This window comes from Acomys russatus, chromosome 3 (assembly GCF_903995435.1).
Source record: "Acomys russatus chromosome 3, mAcoRus1.1, whole genome shotgun sequence".
Classification (NCBI taxonomy): Eukaryota; Metazoa; Chordata; class Mammalia; order Rodentia; family Muridae; genus Acomys; species Acomys russatus.
In genome coordinates, this window is record NC_067139.1 from 20,146,946 (window position 1) to 20,169,785 (window position 22,840).

Below are 22,840 nucleotides of genomic sequence, written 5' to 3' on the forward strand. Positions count from 1 at the left end.
CCAAGTGGCGGGAGCACAGGGAGGTAACATCAGCACACTGCACGGCAGGCAAGGGCCAGGCCTGCAGGGACTTTCTCTTCATATCAGAAGTGGTGACAGCTTAATTGAGCTCCGTAAGCAGGGGTGTGGCATCACCAGATTTCTTTTTTTTTTTTTTTTTCAAAGATTCCCACTACCTATGGGAGAGAGTGAGTTGGAAAAAAAGCCAACTGAAGGCATGGGGATGGTCATAAAAGGGAGACCATAGTGGTTCATTGAACACCAGGCCAGGCTGGATAGAAGGCTCTGGAGTGGGCTGGTGAGGGCCTATGTGTGGCCTGCTGCCAGCTCCTCTTCTTAGTAAGTACTAACCTGGGTTGGAATGGAACAGCTGTGGAGGAGATCCAGAAGGCATGTGTATCAAGCATGTCAGATGCCCTACGTGCTGTACCAGGATCCCCAACCCTGACCTGAGCCTTCAGAGCTCAAAGCTCCCCAAAAAAAGTGTATTCTGAGCTTCATCCCCAATGTGGAAGTGCCTTTCTTCCATCATCTTAACAGTTTACTCAGCATCTCAGGGTTGTGACAGCAGTGCAGACAGCAGAGGCAGCTTCTGCCTCCCACCCCTGCAGAAGTGCAGGTGTGATTGACAGGATAAGGAACACATTTGCCTGTTGATGGAAGAGCATCTGGGCTTTCAGTAACTTTGCTTATTGCAGGCCTTCTATGGAGGTAGACAGTCTGCATTCATCTGCCATTCAGCTCGCATCTGCTGAGGTCCCTATGGGGAGAGCATCACGGTAGGCAGTGAGGACAAAACCATGCACAAGAGGGACCAGGCTCTAATCGCTCACAGTCAATGCCAGACTAGTGCCAGACCATCACCGCACAGTATCGGGCTGGTGCTAGGAGAGCGCATGGAGAGGGAGACAGGGACCTCTTCTGTAGGCAGCTGCAGAATGAGCACACGTTAGAGAAATGGAGTGCGGGGGCACATATGGAACAGAGATCAGTATTCTCAAGATGTGGAATCAGCCTAGAAGCCTATCATCAGATGAATGGGCAGAGAAAATGTGGTGTATATGCACAGTGGGGTTTCATTCAGCCATAAAGAAGAATGAAATTCTGTCATTTGTAGGAAAGTGAATGGAACTAGAGATCATCATACTAAGGGAAATAAGTCAAACTTGGAAAGACATCATTTGTGTTCTCTCATATGTGGAATCTAGATGTGTATACATAACACACACACACACACACACACACACACACACACACACACACACCATGAGAATAAAAGAAGGAGTCTAAAGTTAAGAGAGTAATGGAAAGAAAAGGAAAACATGTCACAATTTCTTTTATGTGGACCTAGATTTAAATACATATTTAAATATATGCATAAGATATGAAAGCAGAAGAATAACAATTGGGAGGGAGCAACAATGGGGAGTGATGAGTTATTTGGAGAAATTGTGGGGGTTGAACTCATTGGCCAGCCAGTCTAGGAAAGTCAGCTGATGGTGGCCAATGTTGGCCCCAGCAAATGCACTTGGACCTATGCAACCTTTAGTGTGCTTGACAGTGGCATAATCCAACCTAGCGGTAGGGTGCTGCTGCCCTGGATACTTGATAGTTGGTGCAATAATAAAATGCAGCAATTCCCAACAGGCAACAGACAATGTTCAGATGAGTAAAAGCAAGCTCACCAATAAGCCATCTTATTAACTGACCTCCTTTACATCTGTCCTCGAATAGCATATGTTCTGGTGTGAAATTCTTTAAATCTAATTTCAAGCTTAGATCTTTCCTAATCTTCTAGAGTGAATCACCTTTTCTTATTTCCAACTTCAAATAATATAGTAGATGAATAAATGCCTGTCCTCTGTCTGCCTCAGTTCCCTGGTGGTAGCCTGCACTTCCTGAAGCATTCCCAAGCTATGCTCAGGAAGATAGTTCCTGCCCTAGAACCATCACTCCCGTCACTCAGATACCCTGTCTCTAATTCCATAATGACCCTGTGCAAACACTCGGCCATTCTCTTTCATGACAAGCCCTTGATTAGATGGGAGGGGACTCTGAATTTCTCTACACTTAGAAATTACTCCCTCTGCAGTAGTTTACAACAGTGTCCTCCTAAATATTCCTTGTTTATGACATAATGGTACCTCTCTCCCACTTATCACCTTGTCAATGTTGGTAAATTAAAAACCATCCTCCAGTTGGCTTTGTCCTAGCTCCGCTTTTAGGATTCCCCCAGGCATATCCCCTGTCCTGCTGGTATAGTGAAGGGCCAGCCTCTCTGTCTCCCTTGTGATGCAATGTGCAGAGATCCCAAGACAGGAAAGATTAGTGATTTAAAGGAAACACTTAAGCTTTCTCTCTCAACCCTCCTCCTCCAAGATGCTACAACCAATACATCAGGGCTCTGGCTCTGTGAGCAGAGCTACAGCTAAATCATAGGAAACGTTTAATTAAAAGACAAATGGCAAAATAAGGTTGTGGTGGGTGCTTTCTAATTGTGGTTTGTTAGATTTAATTACTCGTCATAAATTGTGAAAGCTGATCCACAGTGTGCCGTTGTGCGCCCCGTTCTTCTTCATCACAAAGACGTGTTCTCGGCTGCTGACAGCCTCAGCTTCATCTCCAGCGTGCGGCGATTTGATCTCACAAGACAGTGACTCAGCAGCTTGCCAAATCCAATTAGCAGCTTTGTGGCTGCTTATTCCGAGCAGCTAGAGCAAAGTCTGGCTGTGAACCTCTGAAATCCAAGCCTTCCTGGCCCTAACACACTTGTGTTTTACCAGCAGTGACCTTTGCCAAGAAGGGAGAGAACAAATGGGAGGTCTCTGGGTGACTTAGAAAGGTACTTCCCCGCCTTGCCAACCCTTGGTCAGTACTTACTGTAGACTAAGAGAGTTGGAGATTGTAGAACTGGGGAGACAGGGCCCTCAGGGTTGGTCATCTAGTCTCAATGCAAGATTGAGGCCCATAATGTTAGGGACTTTCTCAGGATGACATAGGTGAAATTCCCGTGTCACTGCAATGCCAACCTCCTGACCCCAGGCATTGCTCCTTTCTTGTACCCCATGTCTACCACTCAGAGCCAGAGCCACCAAAGGGAGGGTAAGGAAGGGTCTCTAAATACCCTGTTCCACCTAGCAGGCAAAGTGGATACTCTTTATGTTTGCTGATTGTTACTAAGAACGTAATGCAATGTGTAAAAAAAAATTGAGTATGTGAGGTAGCTGTGTAGAAGTACTCCCAAACAAAGATGGGGCTCTTATTTTCATTGGCTAAAGATCCCGTCATAGTTTAGAGGCGTTGAGGCAATGGAGTGAGAAGAAAGTGGACAAGAGAGAGAACATCTGTGTTATAGGAAAATATTATGAATCAAAGTGATTTCCTCCAAACATTGAATAAAAGTAGTAGCCAGAAGGGTCTGTAGGGTATCAGTTTATTTGGCTGATAACAAAGAGGAAGGTGGGACTTCAGGGATAATTTTGCCTGGGGGGCCCAGGATTATTATTTAAGCCACTCTTCTAGCCCCAGAGCTCTGCTAGGTGCCTCCTTGGACACACTCCCGAGTTCTGCGAGTCGCTGCTTTTGTTGTTGGAACAGACCGGGAGGCAGTGGTAAATGCTGGGCCTCACTGAACTGCTGAAGGGATCAACATGGTACGGAGCTGGCAGCAGTCCTGTCTGTCTCCTGCCACCCATCAGCTCCTCATGTGACAGGAGCTGCATTTCATGCTCGTGTCCTGTCTGTTGAAAAGGAAACTATAGAACTGTACTCTCCAGTTTTCCACACTGTTTTCCCCCTGTGGCTAAACATTACCAGAGAGTGAATCGCAGAGCAACACCAGCCAGGATGTAGCCTCTACATCTCTTTGTTTTTTATTTTTATTTTATTAAATTATTCATATTATATCTCAATGGTTATCCCATCCCTTGTATCCTCCCATTCCTCCCTCCCTCCCATTTTCCCCTTACTCCCCTCCCCTATGACTGTGACTGAGGGGGACCTCCTCCCCCTGTATATGCTCATAGGGTATCAAGTCTCTGCTGGGTAGCCTACATCTCTTTCTGGAAAAGTCACTAGCGCCTTCCTATAGGGTAAGTGCAGCGGAGGTTGAACCAGTCATGGTGGTGGTGCCAGAGGACCTGTTGTCCCGTGCTCAGCAAGTTTGCCAGGAGGGACTGTGGGAAGTAGTTTTCCAGTGTTTGACACATGGTATCCAAATTTCTATTAATATCAGTTCTCTTACTTTTTTTTTTTTCTTTGTAACTAGGTTCTGGGACACAGAACTTTTTCTCAAAATAAATGTATATGCTGTTAATTAAGCAAGTGAATTAATCCAGCTCATAATTGTAATAACCATCCTCCTAACTGCTCTCTTTGTTGACTGTTTTGTGGCAGTTGCTATTTAGATCTTACATGCAGTCACTTGTTGCATAGTCATGTCTCTGTGAATTACTACATGAAGGAAGGAAGTCCCCGCCACAATGTCATAGCCATCTTAGTTTCTATGGCGCTGTTCAACCAGTAGCAAATCAGTCACTTAATGACTCTTTTCCCAGGATGTTCTCATACTGATAAGTGATGTAAAACTCTATAAAGTATGCTTTATCAGTCTTGTTTAAAATTGTCAAATCTGAGGCTTAATGAGATTTAGCAATTTGGAAAAAAAAAAATCACCTTCCATGTTCTGAGAACAAGTGTTTGTAGCCCCAAGCAATGCTTCTTGCTCTTCGGCTGCATTGCTTCTCTAAGGTTGACGCAGGAAGTGGAATGCTGCAGTTGGTGACTAGAGCATATCATCATCTCGTCAGCCATTCATGCCAGCTCAGGGAAATACTGGTAATCCTATCTAAAATAGGGAGTCTCTGGAATATTGGGGCTTCCGAAACTATGCGAGACAAAGTAATGATGGCAGATGAGTGTGCTCTGCGGCTGTCACATCAGCCGTCGCATTTCAGTCTTCTTCACTGTAGGCTTGGCAATCCCGACTGTACTTTAGTTTTGCTGTTCTAGAGTGGCCGCTTAGCGGGCTAGAACAAGGGGTAATCGGCTAGGATTAGCCATGTTACCTGGCCTTCGTGTGGCTGTGAGAAAATCTGTTTCCCTTCCAGGCCTTTGCTCCCTAGCTATTTTCAGGGCATCTCTTTGTAGCACAGGGTGTAAAATAAAGACTTTTGTTTTGTTTTGTTTTGTTTTCATTCTGCCAATTCAGGACTTTATCATGCCTCCTGGAAATCCTACTAATTCTGGAAAGTTCTCATCCCTCTTCAGATGTTGCTTGCCTGTAATGGTCTGTATTCTTCTAGCTTTTGTGTTATTTTATGGGCTGCTGCTTCTTTTACTTTTATTTATTTATTGCCCTTTCTTTGAGAGGAGCTTGCTGTGTCACCCAGGCTGGCCTCAAGCTCATGATCCTCCTGCCACTGCCTCTGAGTGCTGGAGTTTCAGGCCTCCTCTCATATTTTTCCTTTCTGTACTTCTCCCTGCTGCTTTCTAAACCAGGTTCCACAGATCTGATTTCCACTTCATTTATCTATGTCTAATATGTAATTTAACCCTTCTGCTTCTTTTAAGGCACAACTACAATTTTATTTCTACATATTTTATGAAAAAGTTTTTCTCTAAATTTGCTATGTACGTACACACACACACACACACACACACACACACACACACACACACACACACGTTAACGTTTTTGTCTTGACCTCAAACTTGCAATCCTCTGGCCTTGGCCTCCACTGTGAGGTGTATAGCTTTGGGATTTGACATGTGTTCACTGGGTAATCCCTCATTCTTTCTTCCTTACTTTCTAATTTTCTTTTGCTAACTAGTCTAGGGTTAAGACTTCCCAGAACCAATTTTATGTTGGTTTTTTTTTTTTTTTTTTTTTTAGCCCTAGGATCTGAGGTACTATGAATGGTGGCTCATGAATCAGCTTGCAATACATTTGGAGGTTTGATGTTTTTTTCAGGGTTGTTTCATTTCCTGTGTCCTCAGAATCCAAACAGATCCAAGAGTCCTCTTCTTCAATCTTCACTGGTTTGTTATTTTCCTAGTGTGTGCTACATTGGAAAGCAAACCTATGCAGCATCTACTTTGATGGGATCTTCCAAATGTCCTAAGCTTCTGGCTTCATGTCAGCCTTACTCTTTTCTCAGGTGGATATTAAAATTCAGACTCTAGGCTTTGGTGACCTACACTGTCCTGCCTCTCACCCACTCCAGAGGCAGAAACACTGGAGACAAACACTACTGCCCTTTGTGTTCTTCGTCTTGGTACCTGGAAATTTCTCCCGTGCTGTCTTACCTCTTTCACCATTTCCTTAAGCCATATTTTATGTATGTAATTTGTCATTCTGTGTAATTGGCACATCTGGGTGTGTATAGCAGAAGCCCTTTAGTCCTATTCTTCTCACATTATTCTAGAACGTCTTAATCATCCTGTCTTATGCTGAACTAAGTGCCACCCTCAGAAAAGCCTGCAAGTGGAAAGATTCATCCTCCAGTCACCTGTCCCAGCAGTCTGTCCCAGAAACATCTTCTGACCAATTTTTACTCATTCCTTAGCCCAGAAAAGTTCAGCCTCAAGTCAGAGACCTAAACACATCAACACCACCAGTGTCACTTCACAGCATGATGTGTGACAGTGCCCTTGAACCCGCATCTGAGAGGCTGCTTTGTCTCTGAAACTGAGCCAGTTCTCCTGAATGTCTCTGAAACATTTATAGTTGACAAATTCAAGATGAAAAAATTGATTGCCTTTCTCTCCTGTATACTAGAAATCTAAGTCTTTTTTTTTTTTTTTTTAATGTTTCTTTCCTTGAAGAAAGAGAATACAGAAAGTGAGCACTTCTCTTAACTAAGTCTGAACGTGGACAACTGCAAGTCAATAATGCTGTTGGATGTTTTATTGACTGTGACTTTTACTTTATTAACACTTCGTTCCAAGTTGCTGACAAGGCTCTGCTTACATGACTTCAATTCCTCCTAACTGAGGGAATATTTAGGAACAAATAACACTGCTTGTACTTTATTGAGACCTGGAGAGATCTGGAGATTCATTCAAGTAGCAAGGATGAAGCAACTTAAAATAAAAAGTCTGTCCCACCCCCACCCCACCCCAAGCAAAATTGCTTTTTTAAGAAAATCATTAAATAGTGTTTTAAAGTTGTTCCTTAAAATTTCATTATGGAACAGCCCTAGGAAAGCTGTAGGTACTATGAGGTTGAGACATTGGCCACTAACATCAGATGATGTCGCGTACAGGGTGGAGGCACCTGGACTCCTTATCTGTGACTAATACTTGGGTGGACTTTGAACCTCTAGGAGCATGGCTATCTTCTAGGATGGATGCCTGATTAGTATTTTGGTGAACGCCCTAGAATCTGACTAGGAGAAGAGGCCACCCGTAGCAAAAGGACAGGAGTGGGTGGGACACTCATTGGAGCACATTTGCTTTCCCACTATGCTGGATGAACTGTCAGCTTAGAAGACAAGCCATTAGGGTGTTATGTAGCAGAGGGGTTGGGTTCTATTGAAACACACACACACACACACACACACACACACACACACACACACCCCACTACCTAGGATACTTGGAAGCAATGGTACTTGGATAGAAGTTCTGGTGTGACAGGCAGAAAGAAGTCTTTCCTTGAAACAAGAAAACTGACAGGAGAAGGTAATAGATCTGAGTAGGACTCTGTCACTCAGAGAAGCAGAAATTAGAATTTGATTTTTTTTTTCAATTTCCTTGGGCCTTTCTCTGTAGCATGACCATGCCTGCCACCCCTCCCTTCATGCACCTCACGGGGGCTCCCATCCTTTCAGGCTTTAGCTCTAACACTCCACAGAGAACTTTCCTGACCTTTGAGTTAGTGGGCTTTTTATGTGGCCTCATAGTGCCATGTACATCTTCTCCATAACCTTTAACATAGCTGTAATTTACATTTTTATAATTCTTTGATTAGTCTTTGTCTCATGCATTAGTCTGGGAGCTCGACAAGGGCTTGCTCATGTCTAGTTTGTATTATCCCACCATTAGGTTCTCAGCACTTTGCAGAATACATGGCGTAGAGTAGGTGGATGTATACCATTCATTTTCTGAAAGTCCAATAATGAGTTGAGTGGATTGATGGGTCAATGACTATATTCCTGACACTGGAAATAGTGATGTTACATACGATATGGGTTAGCCTTCCCTCTCTTTCCTCTCTAATCACTGATGGTCCTTACTCACCCTAGCCAGGATCATTGTGCCATTTTTCTTCTGGTCAAAAATTAAGGAGTTTAGCCAACTGCCATATTTGAAAGAGATGAGCAAAGAGAATCATGAGACACACCTCTGAGCTCCATGACAGGTCACACTGTCGAAGGCTTGGCTAGGCTTCCCCAGAAGCGACCACACTTTGCAGAAAGAACACAAGCATTGTTGATGATTCTTAATGAAACCATCACTGCATCATTCCAACCTAGAACACCACAGTTGATGCTCACTCTGCCTAGAAAATCCCTATTTCCCCTCCCCCTTGGTCTCCAACTTCCTGTTTGTGAGGAAATGGCACTATAGATTAGATTCAAAGAGTCTCTTCCCAAAAATTTGCAAAATGATGTCATTAGAAAAATCTGTAAACCTTTCTTTACTAATGTGCAATTCTTTCTAACGTGGGCCTGAATCTTAAAATATTTATCGGTCACTAAGGAAATAAAAGCTATACAGTATGGCATTCTACTCCTTAATAGAGGAGTTGGGGAATACCTGCAGTATGCTGAAACAGTAACTATGAAGACCGGGCAGAACCGAATGCATCACAATACTGAAATCCTCCAGTAAGCTCTGATGTTGACTGACTGCCAGCCTCTGTGTGCAGTGAAGGTCCCCAGAATGAGGGCCTTTAGTTTAGTTCATTTTCACCTCATCTAACAAAATGCTTGCCAGAGAGCAACCCATGGGAAGGTGGGCTTATCTTGCTTTATAGTTTGAGGGTGTAGTCCATCACAGAAGGCATGGTAGTAGCAGGAGCTTCAGATATGGCTAAAATGTAAGGGCCCACCCCCAGGGAGCCACTTCCTCTAGCTTGGCCCCACCTCAACATTCATCTCCAGCTTGGGTGCAACTGTTCAAACACACAAACTATGAGACATTTCACATCCAGGCCATAACACCTACCCACCTCTCTGGAAGGTTCCTATAGAAGCAAAGTCTGACCTTGGTTTTGGGGGGTTGGTAGCTGAAGTATGGGCTTTTGTCTGAGGCTTCTTAGCCAGAACCATGAGCCCACCACTGTGACCCCACCCCCAACACACACATAACCTCTGTACCCTGCCCGCTGTACCTACACTGCTGACTCAGATGCAGTCACTTCTTGAACTTCGCACATGCTTTACCAAACTGGTTATACCTCTGCACCACTTTTGCATTTATCCAGCTCTGGTGCCCATAGTGCCATAGTGCCCTAAGTGCCATAGTTGTGTTCTAAAAAATGAGTGTCACATGGTTCTGTGATTGTGCAAACATCATACAGTGAAGGTAGGTATGCTGTCATCATATGATACAGACTCCCAGGAGTATGATTGTGTATGTGGTCTGTCATTGGCCACAATGTCATTATCCAGTGGCATCCTTCTTTCTGATGCTTTGGGACTTTTCTACACTACCATTATATTAGGCAGAGCAGCCGCTGCATGAATATTCATGTACTGATCAAGCAACTCATTTACATGCCTGTGTCTCCCACAGTGCATACCTCAACACAGGATAAATAGTTGCTGATCAACCAGCTACACAGAAGAAACAATTGCTGATCAATGGGGTGAGCTGGAACTGTAGCACTTTACCTGCCAGAAATCTTCTGTAATAGACTTGGTGACTACTGTCGTCATGATCAGGAGGAGCCTTCTAACAGCACACGCTTAGAGCTGACTCTGTTGACTTGGCTTTGACAGATCTAGGCCAGAGAGGAAACTAAAATCGCCTCCAAGTCTTCCATACAATTGAAAGGAAGACATTTCTTCATCTTTGTTAGAAGTGTAAGAGATTGCTAAGGTGTCCAATAGGAGCAAAACCCTGCTGTATTGCGAAGGGAGGATTTTAAAAATCACCTCCGCAAGATGTTATGGGGTACCTTGGCTACTTTGTCTGGAATTCTGGAGGCATTCCACTGAGCATGGCAGAACCCAGAGTGGACCAGCACTGGCATCCACTGGCATTTCTGTTGTTTTTTAGTTTAAATATAATATAAATTCCTAACTTCTGGCTTATTTCAGGCAACGCTCCTTGAGTTTCCCTTTTCATTGTGGTAGAAGTTACTCAGCACTTGCCACTTCTGCCGCTTTGCAGTGTGCAGGTCAGTGGCATTAAGCATATGCACATTTTGTAGCCATCACATCTGTCCATCTCCCCACCCAGCCACCCTGTGCCCACTAACCAGTGCTCACCTGCCCAGCCACTGCGCTTCTCTGTATATTTGACAGTCCACTGTCTGTATATTTGGCTTTTAGGCATTCTGCATAGCACAGTCATGGAATACTGGCCTTTCTTGTATAGTTTGTTTCACTGAGTGCTGTGTCCTCAGTGTTCATCCATGTTGTCACATGTATCATGTGTGCATCACCTGAGCCTTTCTGCATATGCCAAAACAAAGGCTTTGCCACGCCGACTGCACATGCAGTATGATCAGTTTTTAACAGTAAGCCTGAAATTGTGAAACAATTGCCCTGATTTGTTTGTTTGTCTTAACCAACTATTTTTAAGCCCCTGTGAGTGTGTACCCGCACTATAGAGTAAGAACCTGTATCAGGCTAGAAGCTGGCCCCAGAGCCTTGAGCTGAGAAGCAGTAGTAATAGAGACGTTCAAAGACTTCCCAAAGTAGTTATTTTCAGTCTTATTCGCACAAAGATCCAGAACCTCGGCCCCACCCTGCAGGAGGCCTGGACTCCACCTCCCTCCCCAAGCTTGCTTGGCAGAAGCCTCTGCTCAAGAGTACCAGAAGTTATGGGGAGTGTTGAGAGGAAAAAAAAAAACTGGGGGTGCTTTGAACTTCCCAGAGGACTTGGCAGGTGTTTGATGTTCAAAAGCACTTCTTGCCTATAAAATGTCTCTACAGAGCTCTTAAGCTGCCGACTGAGGCTGACCAGGGAGTGGACTGGTGGGGGTAGCCCAGCTCAGTTCCTTCTTTCCCAGCTGCTGGCCCTGCCTCTACCATGGCCTGTGTGGGAGTTGTCTTTCCCCAGGCAGAAACTGTCAGAGAAGCCATCTGGTCCAGTTTCTTATGACTGACTCCAAGGAACAGAAATCCCTCTGGGAGATAGCACGTTGGCAGTGGCAGTGAGACACTTGTCTGAGGCTAGCTCCCTGTCTAGCAGAGAACTACAGAGAGGCAGAGCTCAGAAGGGCCTCCAGGGAGCGCCAGACCGAGAAGAAAATGTGTTCTGAAAATAAGGCAGCAGGCCGCTGAGCTGTTGTTATAGTTAGATAGGAAATGTCCCCCAGAGCTTCATATATTGAGGGCTTAGTTGCCAAGCTTTTGGAGGATGATTTCCTAGGGTCTCTGACTTAATCACTGGTTTATTCTATTGATGTATTTATATTATGACACTATTGGAAGGTAATGAAAGCCAAAAGATTTCCTGTGTCCCCTGGGCTATGCCTTGCCCTGGCCCCTTCCTCTAACTCCTGTCTCCACTTCTTATCGACCATGCTATGAGCCTCCTTCTTACCAAACAGACAGGACCACGTAACATGGACCTAACCCTTTGAAACCATGAGCTAAACAAAAATGTACTCCATTGTTCCTGTCCAGTGTCTGGCCATGGCTATGTAAAAGTGACTGATCCAACCATGGGAGGAGGGGAGATGAGGATGGAAACAAAGTCCAGAGTGCCTTTTGGATGACTGGAGACCCACTGGCCATAGGATGCCTCTTGGCATTGGTCTTCTAAGCAGTAACTTCTGCTGGTGAAGCTAGCCCACTGCTCTTCATTCTCCTAATATCCCTCACATGAGGAATGAGTGCAGCTGGTGCCCAACTCAGCCCTCTACTTCCTTCCATGCAGTTGTTAGGTTCCTCCACAGTCTCCCTTCCTCCCTGTTTACTCAGAGACATTAGAGCCCACCTCTCACTTCTAAGAAAAATAAGACCAGGCAGGTGACTCGCCCACGCTTGCTGGTCACTACCCATGCTCATGAGCCTGGCCTCCACCTCCCACCCTTCAAGTCTTATTACCACAGTTTCTGCACTATCTCCTCTCTGGTTTTTTTATTGCAGGGAATGGGGCAGTCATCTGGCTTACGTAGAATCTGGACAATTTATTCAGACCAGGCCCAAATCCGTGCTTCGTGCTTTATCAGGAATAGCTCTGGCTATCTGCAGACCAGTGTCAGATTCCAGATTCTTTAAAGTGGGTTAAAAATAGAATAGGACTGTGCATGCGATAGAACCCCTCCTTTTTGTTTCACTTCCAGCACTTCCAAAAGATTAAAATAATAATAATCCAAAGTAACAATGTCCAATAACAATAATCTAAAACATTAAAATAATAGTCCAAAACAATAACCCAAAAGATTAAAACTCCAAGAGTTTTCTAATTCATATGGTTTGAGCAGTATGAAATTTTATGTCACCTCACTCATTGTTGTCCAACATAACCTTGTTACATACATAACTCACCCATCAATCATCTAGCAGCTTTCTCAGATATCAGATCAGCTGTGTGATATAAAAGTCCTTGAGTCAAGTAGACTTTAATTTAATAATGGCCCAAAGCTCAAGAGTAGGGACAATGGCAAAATTTTTGCTATATAGTTGCAATTGTTCCATTTCACTGTTTTAACTTCCTTTTAAAAAATTGTTATTGGTTCTTTGTGAGTTTTCATATCATGCACCCCAGTCCCACTCATCTCCTTCATATCCACCCTTCACTCTTGCAACTTCCCCACCGAAATAAAACACACATGCACGCACATGCACACACACACACACACACACACACACACACACACACAGAGCATAGGAAACATCTCATCATAGAAGCAATGGTGTGTCACAGTGTATCCCATAGTACACCACTCTGTCTACACATCTTCACTTGGAAATGTTCATTGCAATGAGTCACAGTCTGGTTCGAAGTCTCTGGTTTCTGTGACATCAATATTGGGTCCTCAGTGGAACTCCGCTTGGTTATCCTGTTGTTACCCTGTGTCATGAAGATCCTGCAGGACTGGCCCTTTCACGAGTCGCAACTGTTCACACATGATATAGATTTTGACTGGGGCCAACTCAAGAGTGCTTGATCTGGACCTGGGTAGTACCTGAGCTGGTCAGTACACCACCTCTCCTTTTTCTGCACCACCAGGATGAGCTCTCCACCACTGCTTTAGCTGGGCCATCCAATACTACCAGAAGCAGGAAGCAAGGTCAGCTCTTCTGCTCCCATGCCCTCTATGCCAGCTCACCTGTACCCAGGCCTCTAGAGCCAGCTCCACTGTACTGCCCAGTCAAGATTTGGGGCCACCCCCAAAGTGCTCTCCCAAGTGCTGCAGCTTTTAAGGGGTTGGACCACCTCTTCTGCTCTCACACCCTTGGGGCTGGCTCACTGGTGACTTTGCCATCAGAGCCAGCTCCACTGTGTTGCCTAGGCAAGATGCAGGGCCTCCTCTCCAGTGCTACAGCCAATGAGGCGGCAGAGCTAGCTTTTTTCCACTATCCTTCGGGGTGGGGGTGGGGGCTGCCTTCCCAACTACTGACTGTGGCAAAGGGGCAAGGGGGAGGGAGGGCATCACCCACCTCAGGGCTCTCCTGTGCTCTCCCCTGGGGTCAACTCTCCCAACTGCCTCCAGTGCCCCTTCAGGCCACCTCACAGCAGAGGCAAGCTCTCTCTCACACACCCTCAAGCTGGCTCACCCATGCCCTCTGCCACTAGTGCCAGGTCTACTTTCCTACTCAGACAAGGTGCAGAGCCCGCTCTCTCAAGTGCTGCAGCAAGCAGGGAACAGGGGCAGTTCAACCTACTTTCGTGACCCCAGCGCCAGCTCTCCCAACTGCCAGAAAATGGCAATGGGGGTGGCTTTAGGCTCTTAATGTGCTTAAAGTTTAAGTCAAATCTCATCAAAGACATATATACTTAGGAAAATATATCTGTAGTGTTTGTTTCTATCTCTAGTATCATGCAGCCACTTTGCGGGGGGGGGGGTTAGAATGTGTCCTCACCAATAAGGGGCTAATAGTGTTGAGTATCCACTTGTGAGAGCCAGGCTCTGACATAGCTGCTGTATAGGCTCCCTTCCAGTCCTCAGAGACCTAAGAAGGAAATGGAGGTCTTACTCCACAGGCACAAGAGGTCACACAAACTGCCCTGGACCTCACAGCAAAGAGAGTAGGAATTGGAACCAGGTTTTTCTTACTGCAAAGTAAAATTCTTCTCTGGTCTCCCACATCCCATCAGCTAGCTCCCCGATCTATTCTTGGAAGTGACATGGAGCTGTCTCCACTCGCTCTTCTTTTTGCCACCTCACGGCTCTTGCCTGGGTTCAACAAGCCTCACTCTCTCCCTTGAGCAGAGTAGTTGTGACATGGGACATCAATGTAAACTCGTGTCTCTAACAAGCACGAATCAGTTGAAGACAGAGCCAAGGACCTAGCTTTCTTACTTGGCTGGTAGAACTCTTCTGGACAGCATCTTTTCTCCTCTGAGTAATCTCTATGTGGATAGGCAGTGTCTTCAGTGCCCACTGGTCATGCCTGATCTATTCTGGGAGGTGTCAGGCATACCATCCAAGAACACAGAGTAGCTGCTCTGTCACAGATGGAAAAAGCAGACGATTGTAGACACTGTAGGAGCGAGGCTTGGGCTGCATATGAGGAAAGGTTTTATTTCAAGTTCAGAGCTAGTTTGGTTGCCACGGAGAGCCTAGTGGTTGTATAATAGAATTCCTCCCTCCCTCACCAGCACTCTGACCCATTGTTCTTTCTTTCCAGTAGGGCTCACAGCTCTCTCTCTTCAGAAAATCCCCAGTGGCATGCTTGGAGCTGAGGAGCACTGTTTACTCTCCACAGTACTCTAGTAACTGTTCACTTTATCGCTCTTTCCATTTTGTTTGGTTTTAAGATATTTATTGCCCAGATTTTCACATTAAAACTAACATAAATAAGCATATTTATGGGATGCAATGTAGTATTTTGAGCTATGTGTAATGATAGAACGATCAAGGTGTTAGGCATATTTGTCACCTCAAACATTATCATCTCTTTGTGTTGACAACATTTAACATTCTATCATAGCTGATTTTAAATATCAAGGCAGAATTGCTAGCCATAGTCATCTGCTTTGCCATGAATCACTTGCATCTTCCATAACTTTGCGCCTGTTGACCTTTGATCCCCACCCCAGCCTCTGGCAGCCCTGCTCTTTCTTTTTGGAGACTAGCTTCTTTAGGTTCCACACGTAACAGAGCATACGCCATGTGCCCTTCTGTGTCCGTCTTATTCCACAAAGCACAATGTCCTCTGTGATTATCCCTGCAGCTGCAATGACAGGATCTTACCTTTTTAAAGACTGAGTAGTATTCCACTGAGTTTGTGTTCCCCATGCGTTCTCTTTCCCGCCATCCCATGATGGATGCTTGTGGTCATGCATATCTTGGCTTTATGGATATTGTCCAGTAAGCCTGGGGTACAGGTATCCTCCCAACACAGGAATTACAACTTCCTTTGGATGCATACCCAGGAGTGCTGAGCCCTTTTAAGCATAAGCTTGACAGTTCTTTACTGATCCAGACTTGACTGTTCTTGACTCCTACGCAGCTTTATCTGTGGTCTAAAGTTAGGAGTCTGGGAGGAGGAGGCACTAAAACAGAATCCCTCTCTGTTGGCTGGCTCACTGTCCTGCCAGCTCTCCCCATGGCTCACATGGGATTGCCCATCCCAGCTCTCAGCTTTTGCCTGAGCATCTGGACTTGGGTAAGCCTTGGCATTCACAGCGGAGTAGGGAACAGGACCCAAGAGAAAGTAAGTCATGCTTCTCATTTCCCCCATTGGCCTAGACTTCCAAAAGGAGGAATAGATGGTAGGCTGGTTGGGAAAAACACAAAAGTGGTGCTGTTGGCACAGCAATGCATCCTGAATCACTCAGAAGCAGACAAGGGTGGTCACGCATGGCTGCCTTGTGTCCATTGTTTATAGGCAGAGTGACCCAGATTTCTTTTCTGGTTTCTGCAGTGCTCAACTCTGTACCTAGAGATCAGAACCATGCCAGTGAACAAGGGAAATTCCATGTGCTGACAAGAAGAAACTCAGACTTTCCTGTTGCATGCAGAGTGGCACAACTGGCTTCACTGCTATGTGGCTTCCAGCCCCTTACTGCCTGCTGGCCCAGTGCTGGAGAACAGATTGTCCATTTTCTTCCTGTGCTCCTCTCTGTCCAGCTCAGTGCTTGCAAGATGCTTTTTGTTGAATGACTGACTAAAGCAGTCTATAAACGAACAATTCCTAATAGAAGACACTGTAAGAAACTTATATCAAAATCTTTAAAAAACAAAACAAAAAGGCAAAAAGGCAAGTTCTAGCCAGCAGCCAGCTCGTTTTACAATCAGCCAGTATTAGAAGACAATGAAATTTTAAGTGTTGTTTTTCCACTTTCTTCCATTTTGTCAACAAAAGAATTTGATGGACACACACCCCTGTCACTGAACAATGGATAATCTTATATTTTTTTCCCATGAGTAGAAACTGTAATGTAGAACCAGGTGTGGTGGTACATACTTGTAATCCCAGCACTAGGGGAAGCAGCAGAAACAGGCAGATCTCTATGAGTTTGAGGCCAGCCTGGTCTACAAAGTGAGAGCCCAGGACAGCCAAGGCTACATAGAGAAACCCTGACTCAGAAAAAAAGAAAGAAAACGAACGAAAGAAAGAAAGAAAGAAAGAAAGAAAGAAAGAAAGGGAAGAAACTGAAGTACATAAAAGTGAATTTTGATTTGCCTTATAAAGGCCCAGGTTGTATTGCCACTCTGCTTATCCCAAACACTGGACCCTATGAATTGGATAGAAAGCTATAGCAACTACCTGCTGCCCAGACCCCAGAACTGCACCTTGTTTTCCTGCTCTCTGGGCCCTCTTTTCACAGCCACTGGCCTGCTGCCCAGACCACCTTTGAATGATCCCTACAGTAGGAAAGTCCCCTATCAGTGCCTTCCTGGTCTATGTGTTCCATTCATAGACCATCCGGATCATCCTAGTCTACAACCATGCCCTCTCCTAGTCAAAGGAGTGTAGGGCTCATTCTGTGTCTTTCTTGGTTGTTTTAAAGTGATAACTGCTATTAGAAGAAGCTGGATGTATCTACTTCCTGTAACTATGAGAAATGATGAAGTGTTTATTTGGGTGCATAGTCTATCGCCTTCAATCCATGACCAATTGATTTATTAGTTTTGAGCATATAAAAGCATACCAGGTAGGAGCACATGATCAAAAAGACTCATTTACCCAATGGCTGGGTGTGAAAAAAGAAGGAGCTGAGGTCCCCTTAGCTCTCTCTAGAACCTGTTCCCAGTAACCTAAGGCACCCCTACTATACCCTACATCTTTTTAAATTTTAATTTATTATAATTTAGTCAGATTAGACTGTTATCCCCTAGCTCCCTCTTCCACCCTATTCCTCTCCCCTAGACCTCTGACAGAAGGGGACCTCCTCCCCCACCATATGACCACAGCTATCAGGACTCATCCTGATAGCCCACTTCCCCTTCCTCTGTGTGTCCACCTGGACTCCCCAACAAAGGGGAAATGATTAGATGGGGGCACCAGAGTTCAAGTCAGAAGGAGTCCCTGCTCCCCCCACAACTGTGGAGAATGAGCTGTCCATTGGCTAGATCTGAGCAGGGGGTCTAGGTTTACTGCATGCATTGTCCTTGGTTGGTGCAACAGTGTGAGCAGCCCCCATTGGGTCCAGATCCACTGGCCTTGATGGTCTCCTTGTAGGGCTCCTGAACCCCCTGGGACCTTCCCTTCCCCCATTCATCCATACCACTCTCAGTGCTGCACCAGCGAGCCCTGAGTTCCAGCAGTGAGTTAGCATCTGTCCCGATCCCTGGCTGCGTGGAGTCTATCAGAGGACATCTATGTTAGGCTAATATTCACTTGTAAGTCACCCACAGAAAGGGCTTGACTGGCTGGCTGTGGTGGTGCACACCTGTAATCCCAGCACTCAGGGAGGCAGAGGCAGGCAGATCTCTGTGCATTCGAGGACAGCCAGGGCTCTGTATAACCAAGAAAAGCAGTCTTGAAAACCCAGAGTGGGGAGGGCTTGACTGCAAGTCTGGACTTACATTATTATCAGGCTCCGTAAAGCCTTGAACTGGATCACAGAACAGAACCTCCAGGTCCATGACCTACACCGCTGAAGAGAACCCTCTCACTCCACTTCTGCTTTCAAAATTGTGACCGGAAAGCCCGCCAGTGTCCTCACCCTACCCCAAAAAACTGCCTTCAAATTAATGATATCTGGATCACCTCTTTTAAAAAAGAATCAGCTTTACCATTCAAGAAATTATTGCCATTTCAATTACAGCTGAGTGTAACTTGTTAATTTATAGATAAATTTAAGACATTATGAATGAAATGCATCAAACTACACCTCTATAAAAGCATCCATGTTTTAATTATGGGCTAAAAATGTCTAGTACATTAAACATGAATTAAAAAAATCCAGACTCTAAATACAATGCTAGAGAATCTCACAATGGAATGATGAAAAAAAATTCTTTTCAACCTACATTATGATCAGCACACCTGCAAATTTTAATCAGAATGATAAGGCCAAAATAGTGAAACCACACTTTTCCTATAAAAAGTTACACATCATCTCCTATAGGGACGGCTATCATACATAAAGAAACAAAGACAATGTGATCGCTGCCCTGCCCACACAGGGGTGTCAGGCATCCTCCTCCTGAGGGATCTAGTCATCATCTTCCTCTCCATCATCTTCAGCATCTCACTTCCTTTTCTCTTCCCACAGACCCTCTTCTTCCTCCCCTTCCTCCCCTTCATCAATGTAATCATCATCATCTTTATCCTGAATTTCTTCTTTCATTAAGTATGAGAGGCCCACCTACTCTTCTCCCTCTCCCACTTCTGAACCAGCTTCATCTCATCTTCTTCTTCCTCCTCATATCCTTCTAGTGGACCAGATTCTTCACCTTCCTCATCTTCATCTCCATCCTCATCATCCTCTTCTTCTGAGTCTAGAGCCTCATTGTCCTCCTGATCAAATCCATACAAGCATGTGATCTGCTGAACAGTTTGAAAATACTTTCTCTGTAATCTTCCAGGTTTCTGATCTCACAGTTAAACTAGTCAAGGCTTTTCAATATATACTCACTTTTAATAGGACACTAGCCCAAGGGCCATGTCCCATGAAAGACTTCACTTACCAGGAGATTTGGATAGATGTGAGGATTTCCTATTGGGACTCCAGGTGAGAGAAGTATGGGAGATGAGGAAATAGAAGGATCCAGAGGGTCCTAGAAACCTACAAGAAGAACATCATGACAGGCAGATCTGGGCCCAGGGGTTCTGCTCAAACTACTGTACCAACCAAGGACAATGCGTGCAGTAAACATTGAACCCCTACTCAGATCCAGCCAATGGACAAGATATTCTCCACAGTTGTGTGAAGGTCAAGGACTGACTCTGACACACACTCTGGTGCCCCATATTTGACCACACCCCCAGATGAGGAGGCCTGGTGGCACTCAGAGGAAGCATAAGCAGGCTGTTAAGATGAGACTGGATATCTATGATCATATAGTGGGGGAGGAGGTCCCCCTCAGTCACAGACATAGGGGAGGGGAATAGAGTAAAAGCGGGAGGGAGGGAGGAATGGGAGGATACAAGGGATGGGATAACGATTGAGATGTAATCTGAATAAATTAATTAAATTTTTAAAAAAGATTTTGCAGCACTTCGACTGTGCTGAGATCTTTAATTTTGTTTCCACTCACATTGAAGTAGGTAAGATTCAGACTCTTCTCTGACAGGACTTCTAGGTCTCCAGAAATTATGTTGTCACTAAGTTCCAACTTCTGCAATTTATTTAAGATGGGAAGCCGACCCAAGGAACTTAGTTCCACATTGGCCATACTAAGAAACTCCAGCTCTTTAAAGTTTTCCTTCAGGCCTTCAATCTCCCCATTGACACATCTGGGGCTCTGTTCTTCAACTCCAGGTTAACCTTCTTCATCTCCATGTCCTCCTCCTTTCCCCTCACCTGCCCCCACCCCCTCTCCAACCCTAAAAAACCTCTAAAGGTCTGGAGACAAATGAAAAGAGATGCAAAGACAACCACCCACTACCACCCGGGTGTGGGGGAGAAAGAAAAGAATAGCAAATGGAGTCCGATGACTTGGGATTAACTCAGCTGCCCCCACCTCCTAGTCCACACACCTGCGCGTGCACACGCAGGAATGAGCACACTTCCACACAGAGAGATGCGTGCCTGCCTGCAGCTCCTTCCCCTTCAATGGCTACTGTGAGATCTCAGCAAGTCTTATTTAGGGTTTCTATTGCTGTGAAGAGACACCATGACCATGGCAGCTCTTATAAAAGAGAGCATTTAATTGGGGCTGGCTTACAGTTCAGAGGTTTAGTCCAGTGTTACCATGGAGGAGGCATGGCAGACATGGTGATGGAAAGAGCTGAGAGTGCTACATCCAGATTAGCAGGAAGAGAGAGTGACACTGGGCCTGGCTTGAGCTTCTGAAACCTTAAAGCCCACTCCCAGTGACACACTTCCTCTAACAAGGCCACAACTCCTAATAGTGCCACTCCCTGGGAGCCTGTGGGGGACATTTTCTTTCAAACTAGCACACAGCATAAAGGAACCAGCGTCTCCACTATTCAAGCTGCTGTTTCTCTATCACCTTCTCACACACTCAAAAGATGTGGACCTTAGTGGCAAGTGGTACTTCCGTGATGACATATGACTGAAGCCTGGCTACTGTGCTCCTAGGTATGCTCATAGCAGCTGACACTATACCATTGTGACATAGCAGCTTCTATACACAAATAAGCCGGATTGCTGTCCATCCATGTGCAGACATGTTTTTCACTCACCTACTTGCATTTCCCTGTCCTCTCCAGGACACACAGGACCAGCCACTGCTACCGCATCACCTACCGCCACATGGAGCGGACACTGTCCCAGAGGGAAGTCAGCAGTGTCCACCAGGCTGTGCAGGAGGCCGCTGTGCAGCTTCTGGGTGTGGAGGGCCGATTCTGATGCCATGGCTTTACCCAGGCAGCAGCTTTTGTGGAGCTCCAGGATTCACTGGAGGTGGGGAAACTACAGAGTTTGTGAACTGGAGCATCTGTCATTGTTTGACAAATGGGTCTGGTTTAGGAGTTTCAGGAAATAAAGAATCACTTTGGAGAAGCATTGACATAGCATTTGTCTTTTATTTGGGGGAAGGAGAAAGCAGGCACTGATTGGAGTTCCCTGCTATTTGTTTAGAGATGCTTGGCCCAATGGCTCTCCGTGTGGTTAATTGGTCCCTGGGTTCCATTAAGCACCAGGCATGATTCTCACCTGACAGGCTTTTCCACCCATGTAATGAGTGAAGCCACAGAGACCAGCCTCGGGAACTGGAGCTAGCGCAGACATGCCTAGTGTTTGTGTGCTTCCTTGGCTGTATGCTACAGATCCTACATTTTGACAAAGTGGAGGTTCGTGGCAACCTGTGTTGAGCATGCTTGTCATCCCCATTTTCTTTCAGCTCAAATTATTATGTCTTAGCAGTTTTTTAATTGGGGTAAATAAATATATGGGTTTTCTAACATAAAGGTAATGTGCACCCCACAGAGGGTAGGTAGTATGAGGTAAGCCTAACTTCCACATGCACTGGGAAACCAAAAGATGCCTGTGACTTGCTTCGTGATGAATTCACTTTTTCACAGTGGTCTAGAACCAGATCATCATCCCCAGCCCAAGCCTGTCCAGGAAGCCTTTGAATTCCTGCCATCCTTTCTCCCTTCTCTTTGTTTTGCAAAGGGCAGGCTTCAAAGAGGCCACTGATGAAATGCCAGGGCTTCCCTTGAAAGTGGAGAGTCACATCTCTAAACTAGGCAAGGCAGCTATTTGCTTTCATAAACCCGAGGCCGGGGTGGGGGCGGGGTGCCAGCCCCTTGGCCCTGAGACTGGACCTCCCTGCCTTCTGCCCTAATGCACAGGAAGGTAAGGACCAAGAACTGCCCTCAGTCTAGGAGACACACAGAGGGCCAGGTCGGCCAACTCCCCAGGTTGTTCCCTGCAGGATGCCTCCACTTCCTAAGGAAGGCGACCTTTAAGGGAGAGCACAGGGCTTTGATGTCTCCCCCTTTCTATCCTGGGCACTTTGTAGTCTGCTTGCTTCACTCATGACCAGCCTTAATAATCAGATTCCAGGCCTGACAAGATGCTGGAGGCTGATGGAAGACTCCTGAGTGCTGAGATAAATATTTGATGAGAGGTGGCCATTATCAGCAAGCATGTAGGGGGTGGGCAGCTGCTCAGAGTGTGGCTGTGTTTGGAAACAGGCTTGTTGCAGATATAATTAGCTAAGAGGACATCTTATGGGTGAGTAGACCCTGCTCCAAAATGGCTGGTATCCTTCTGAGAAGGGGACCACATGAAAACAAAAGAAACCAGCCCAGCTATCTATGAGCTTGGGATTCCCAATGCTTGCCAACAAGCCATGGAAGACAGGGGAACAAAGATCTGCTCAATGCTTGACATCAGACTTCTGTCCCCCAGAACTGTGACAAAATACATTTCTAGTTTGTGGGATGGGGTAGTCATGGAAACC

The 22,840-nt window shown here is 45.5% G+C and overlaps 1 protein-coding gene and 1 pseudogene across 8 annotated transcripts in view; one reads left to right on the forward strand and one right to left on the reverse strand.

Moving 5' to 3' along the window:
* Window positions 1-21,435, forward strand: part of Fars2 (phenylalanyl-tRNA synthetase 2, mitochondrial) — a 406,536-nt gene extending 385,101 nt beyond the window's left edge. For all 8 annotated transcript variants that reach the window (XM_051170062.1, XM_051170076.1, XM_051170069.1 and 5 more), the window contains one exon: window positions 21,141-21,435. In XM_051170062.1, coding sequence (XP_051026019.1) covers window positions 21,141-21,279 — 139 coding nt within the window. In that variant the 3' untranslated portion in view covers window positions 21,280-21,435. The remainder of the gene's footprint in view (window positions 1-21,140) is intronic.
* Window positions 18,958-20,247, reverse strand: LOC127210420 (acidic leucine-rich nuclear phosphoprotein 32 family member E-like; annotated as a pseudogene).
* Window positions 21,436-22,840: the final 1,405 nt, after the last annotated feature.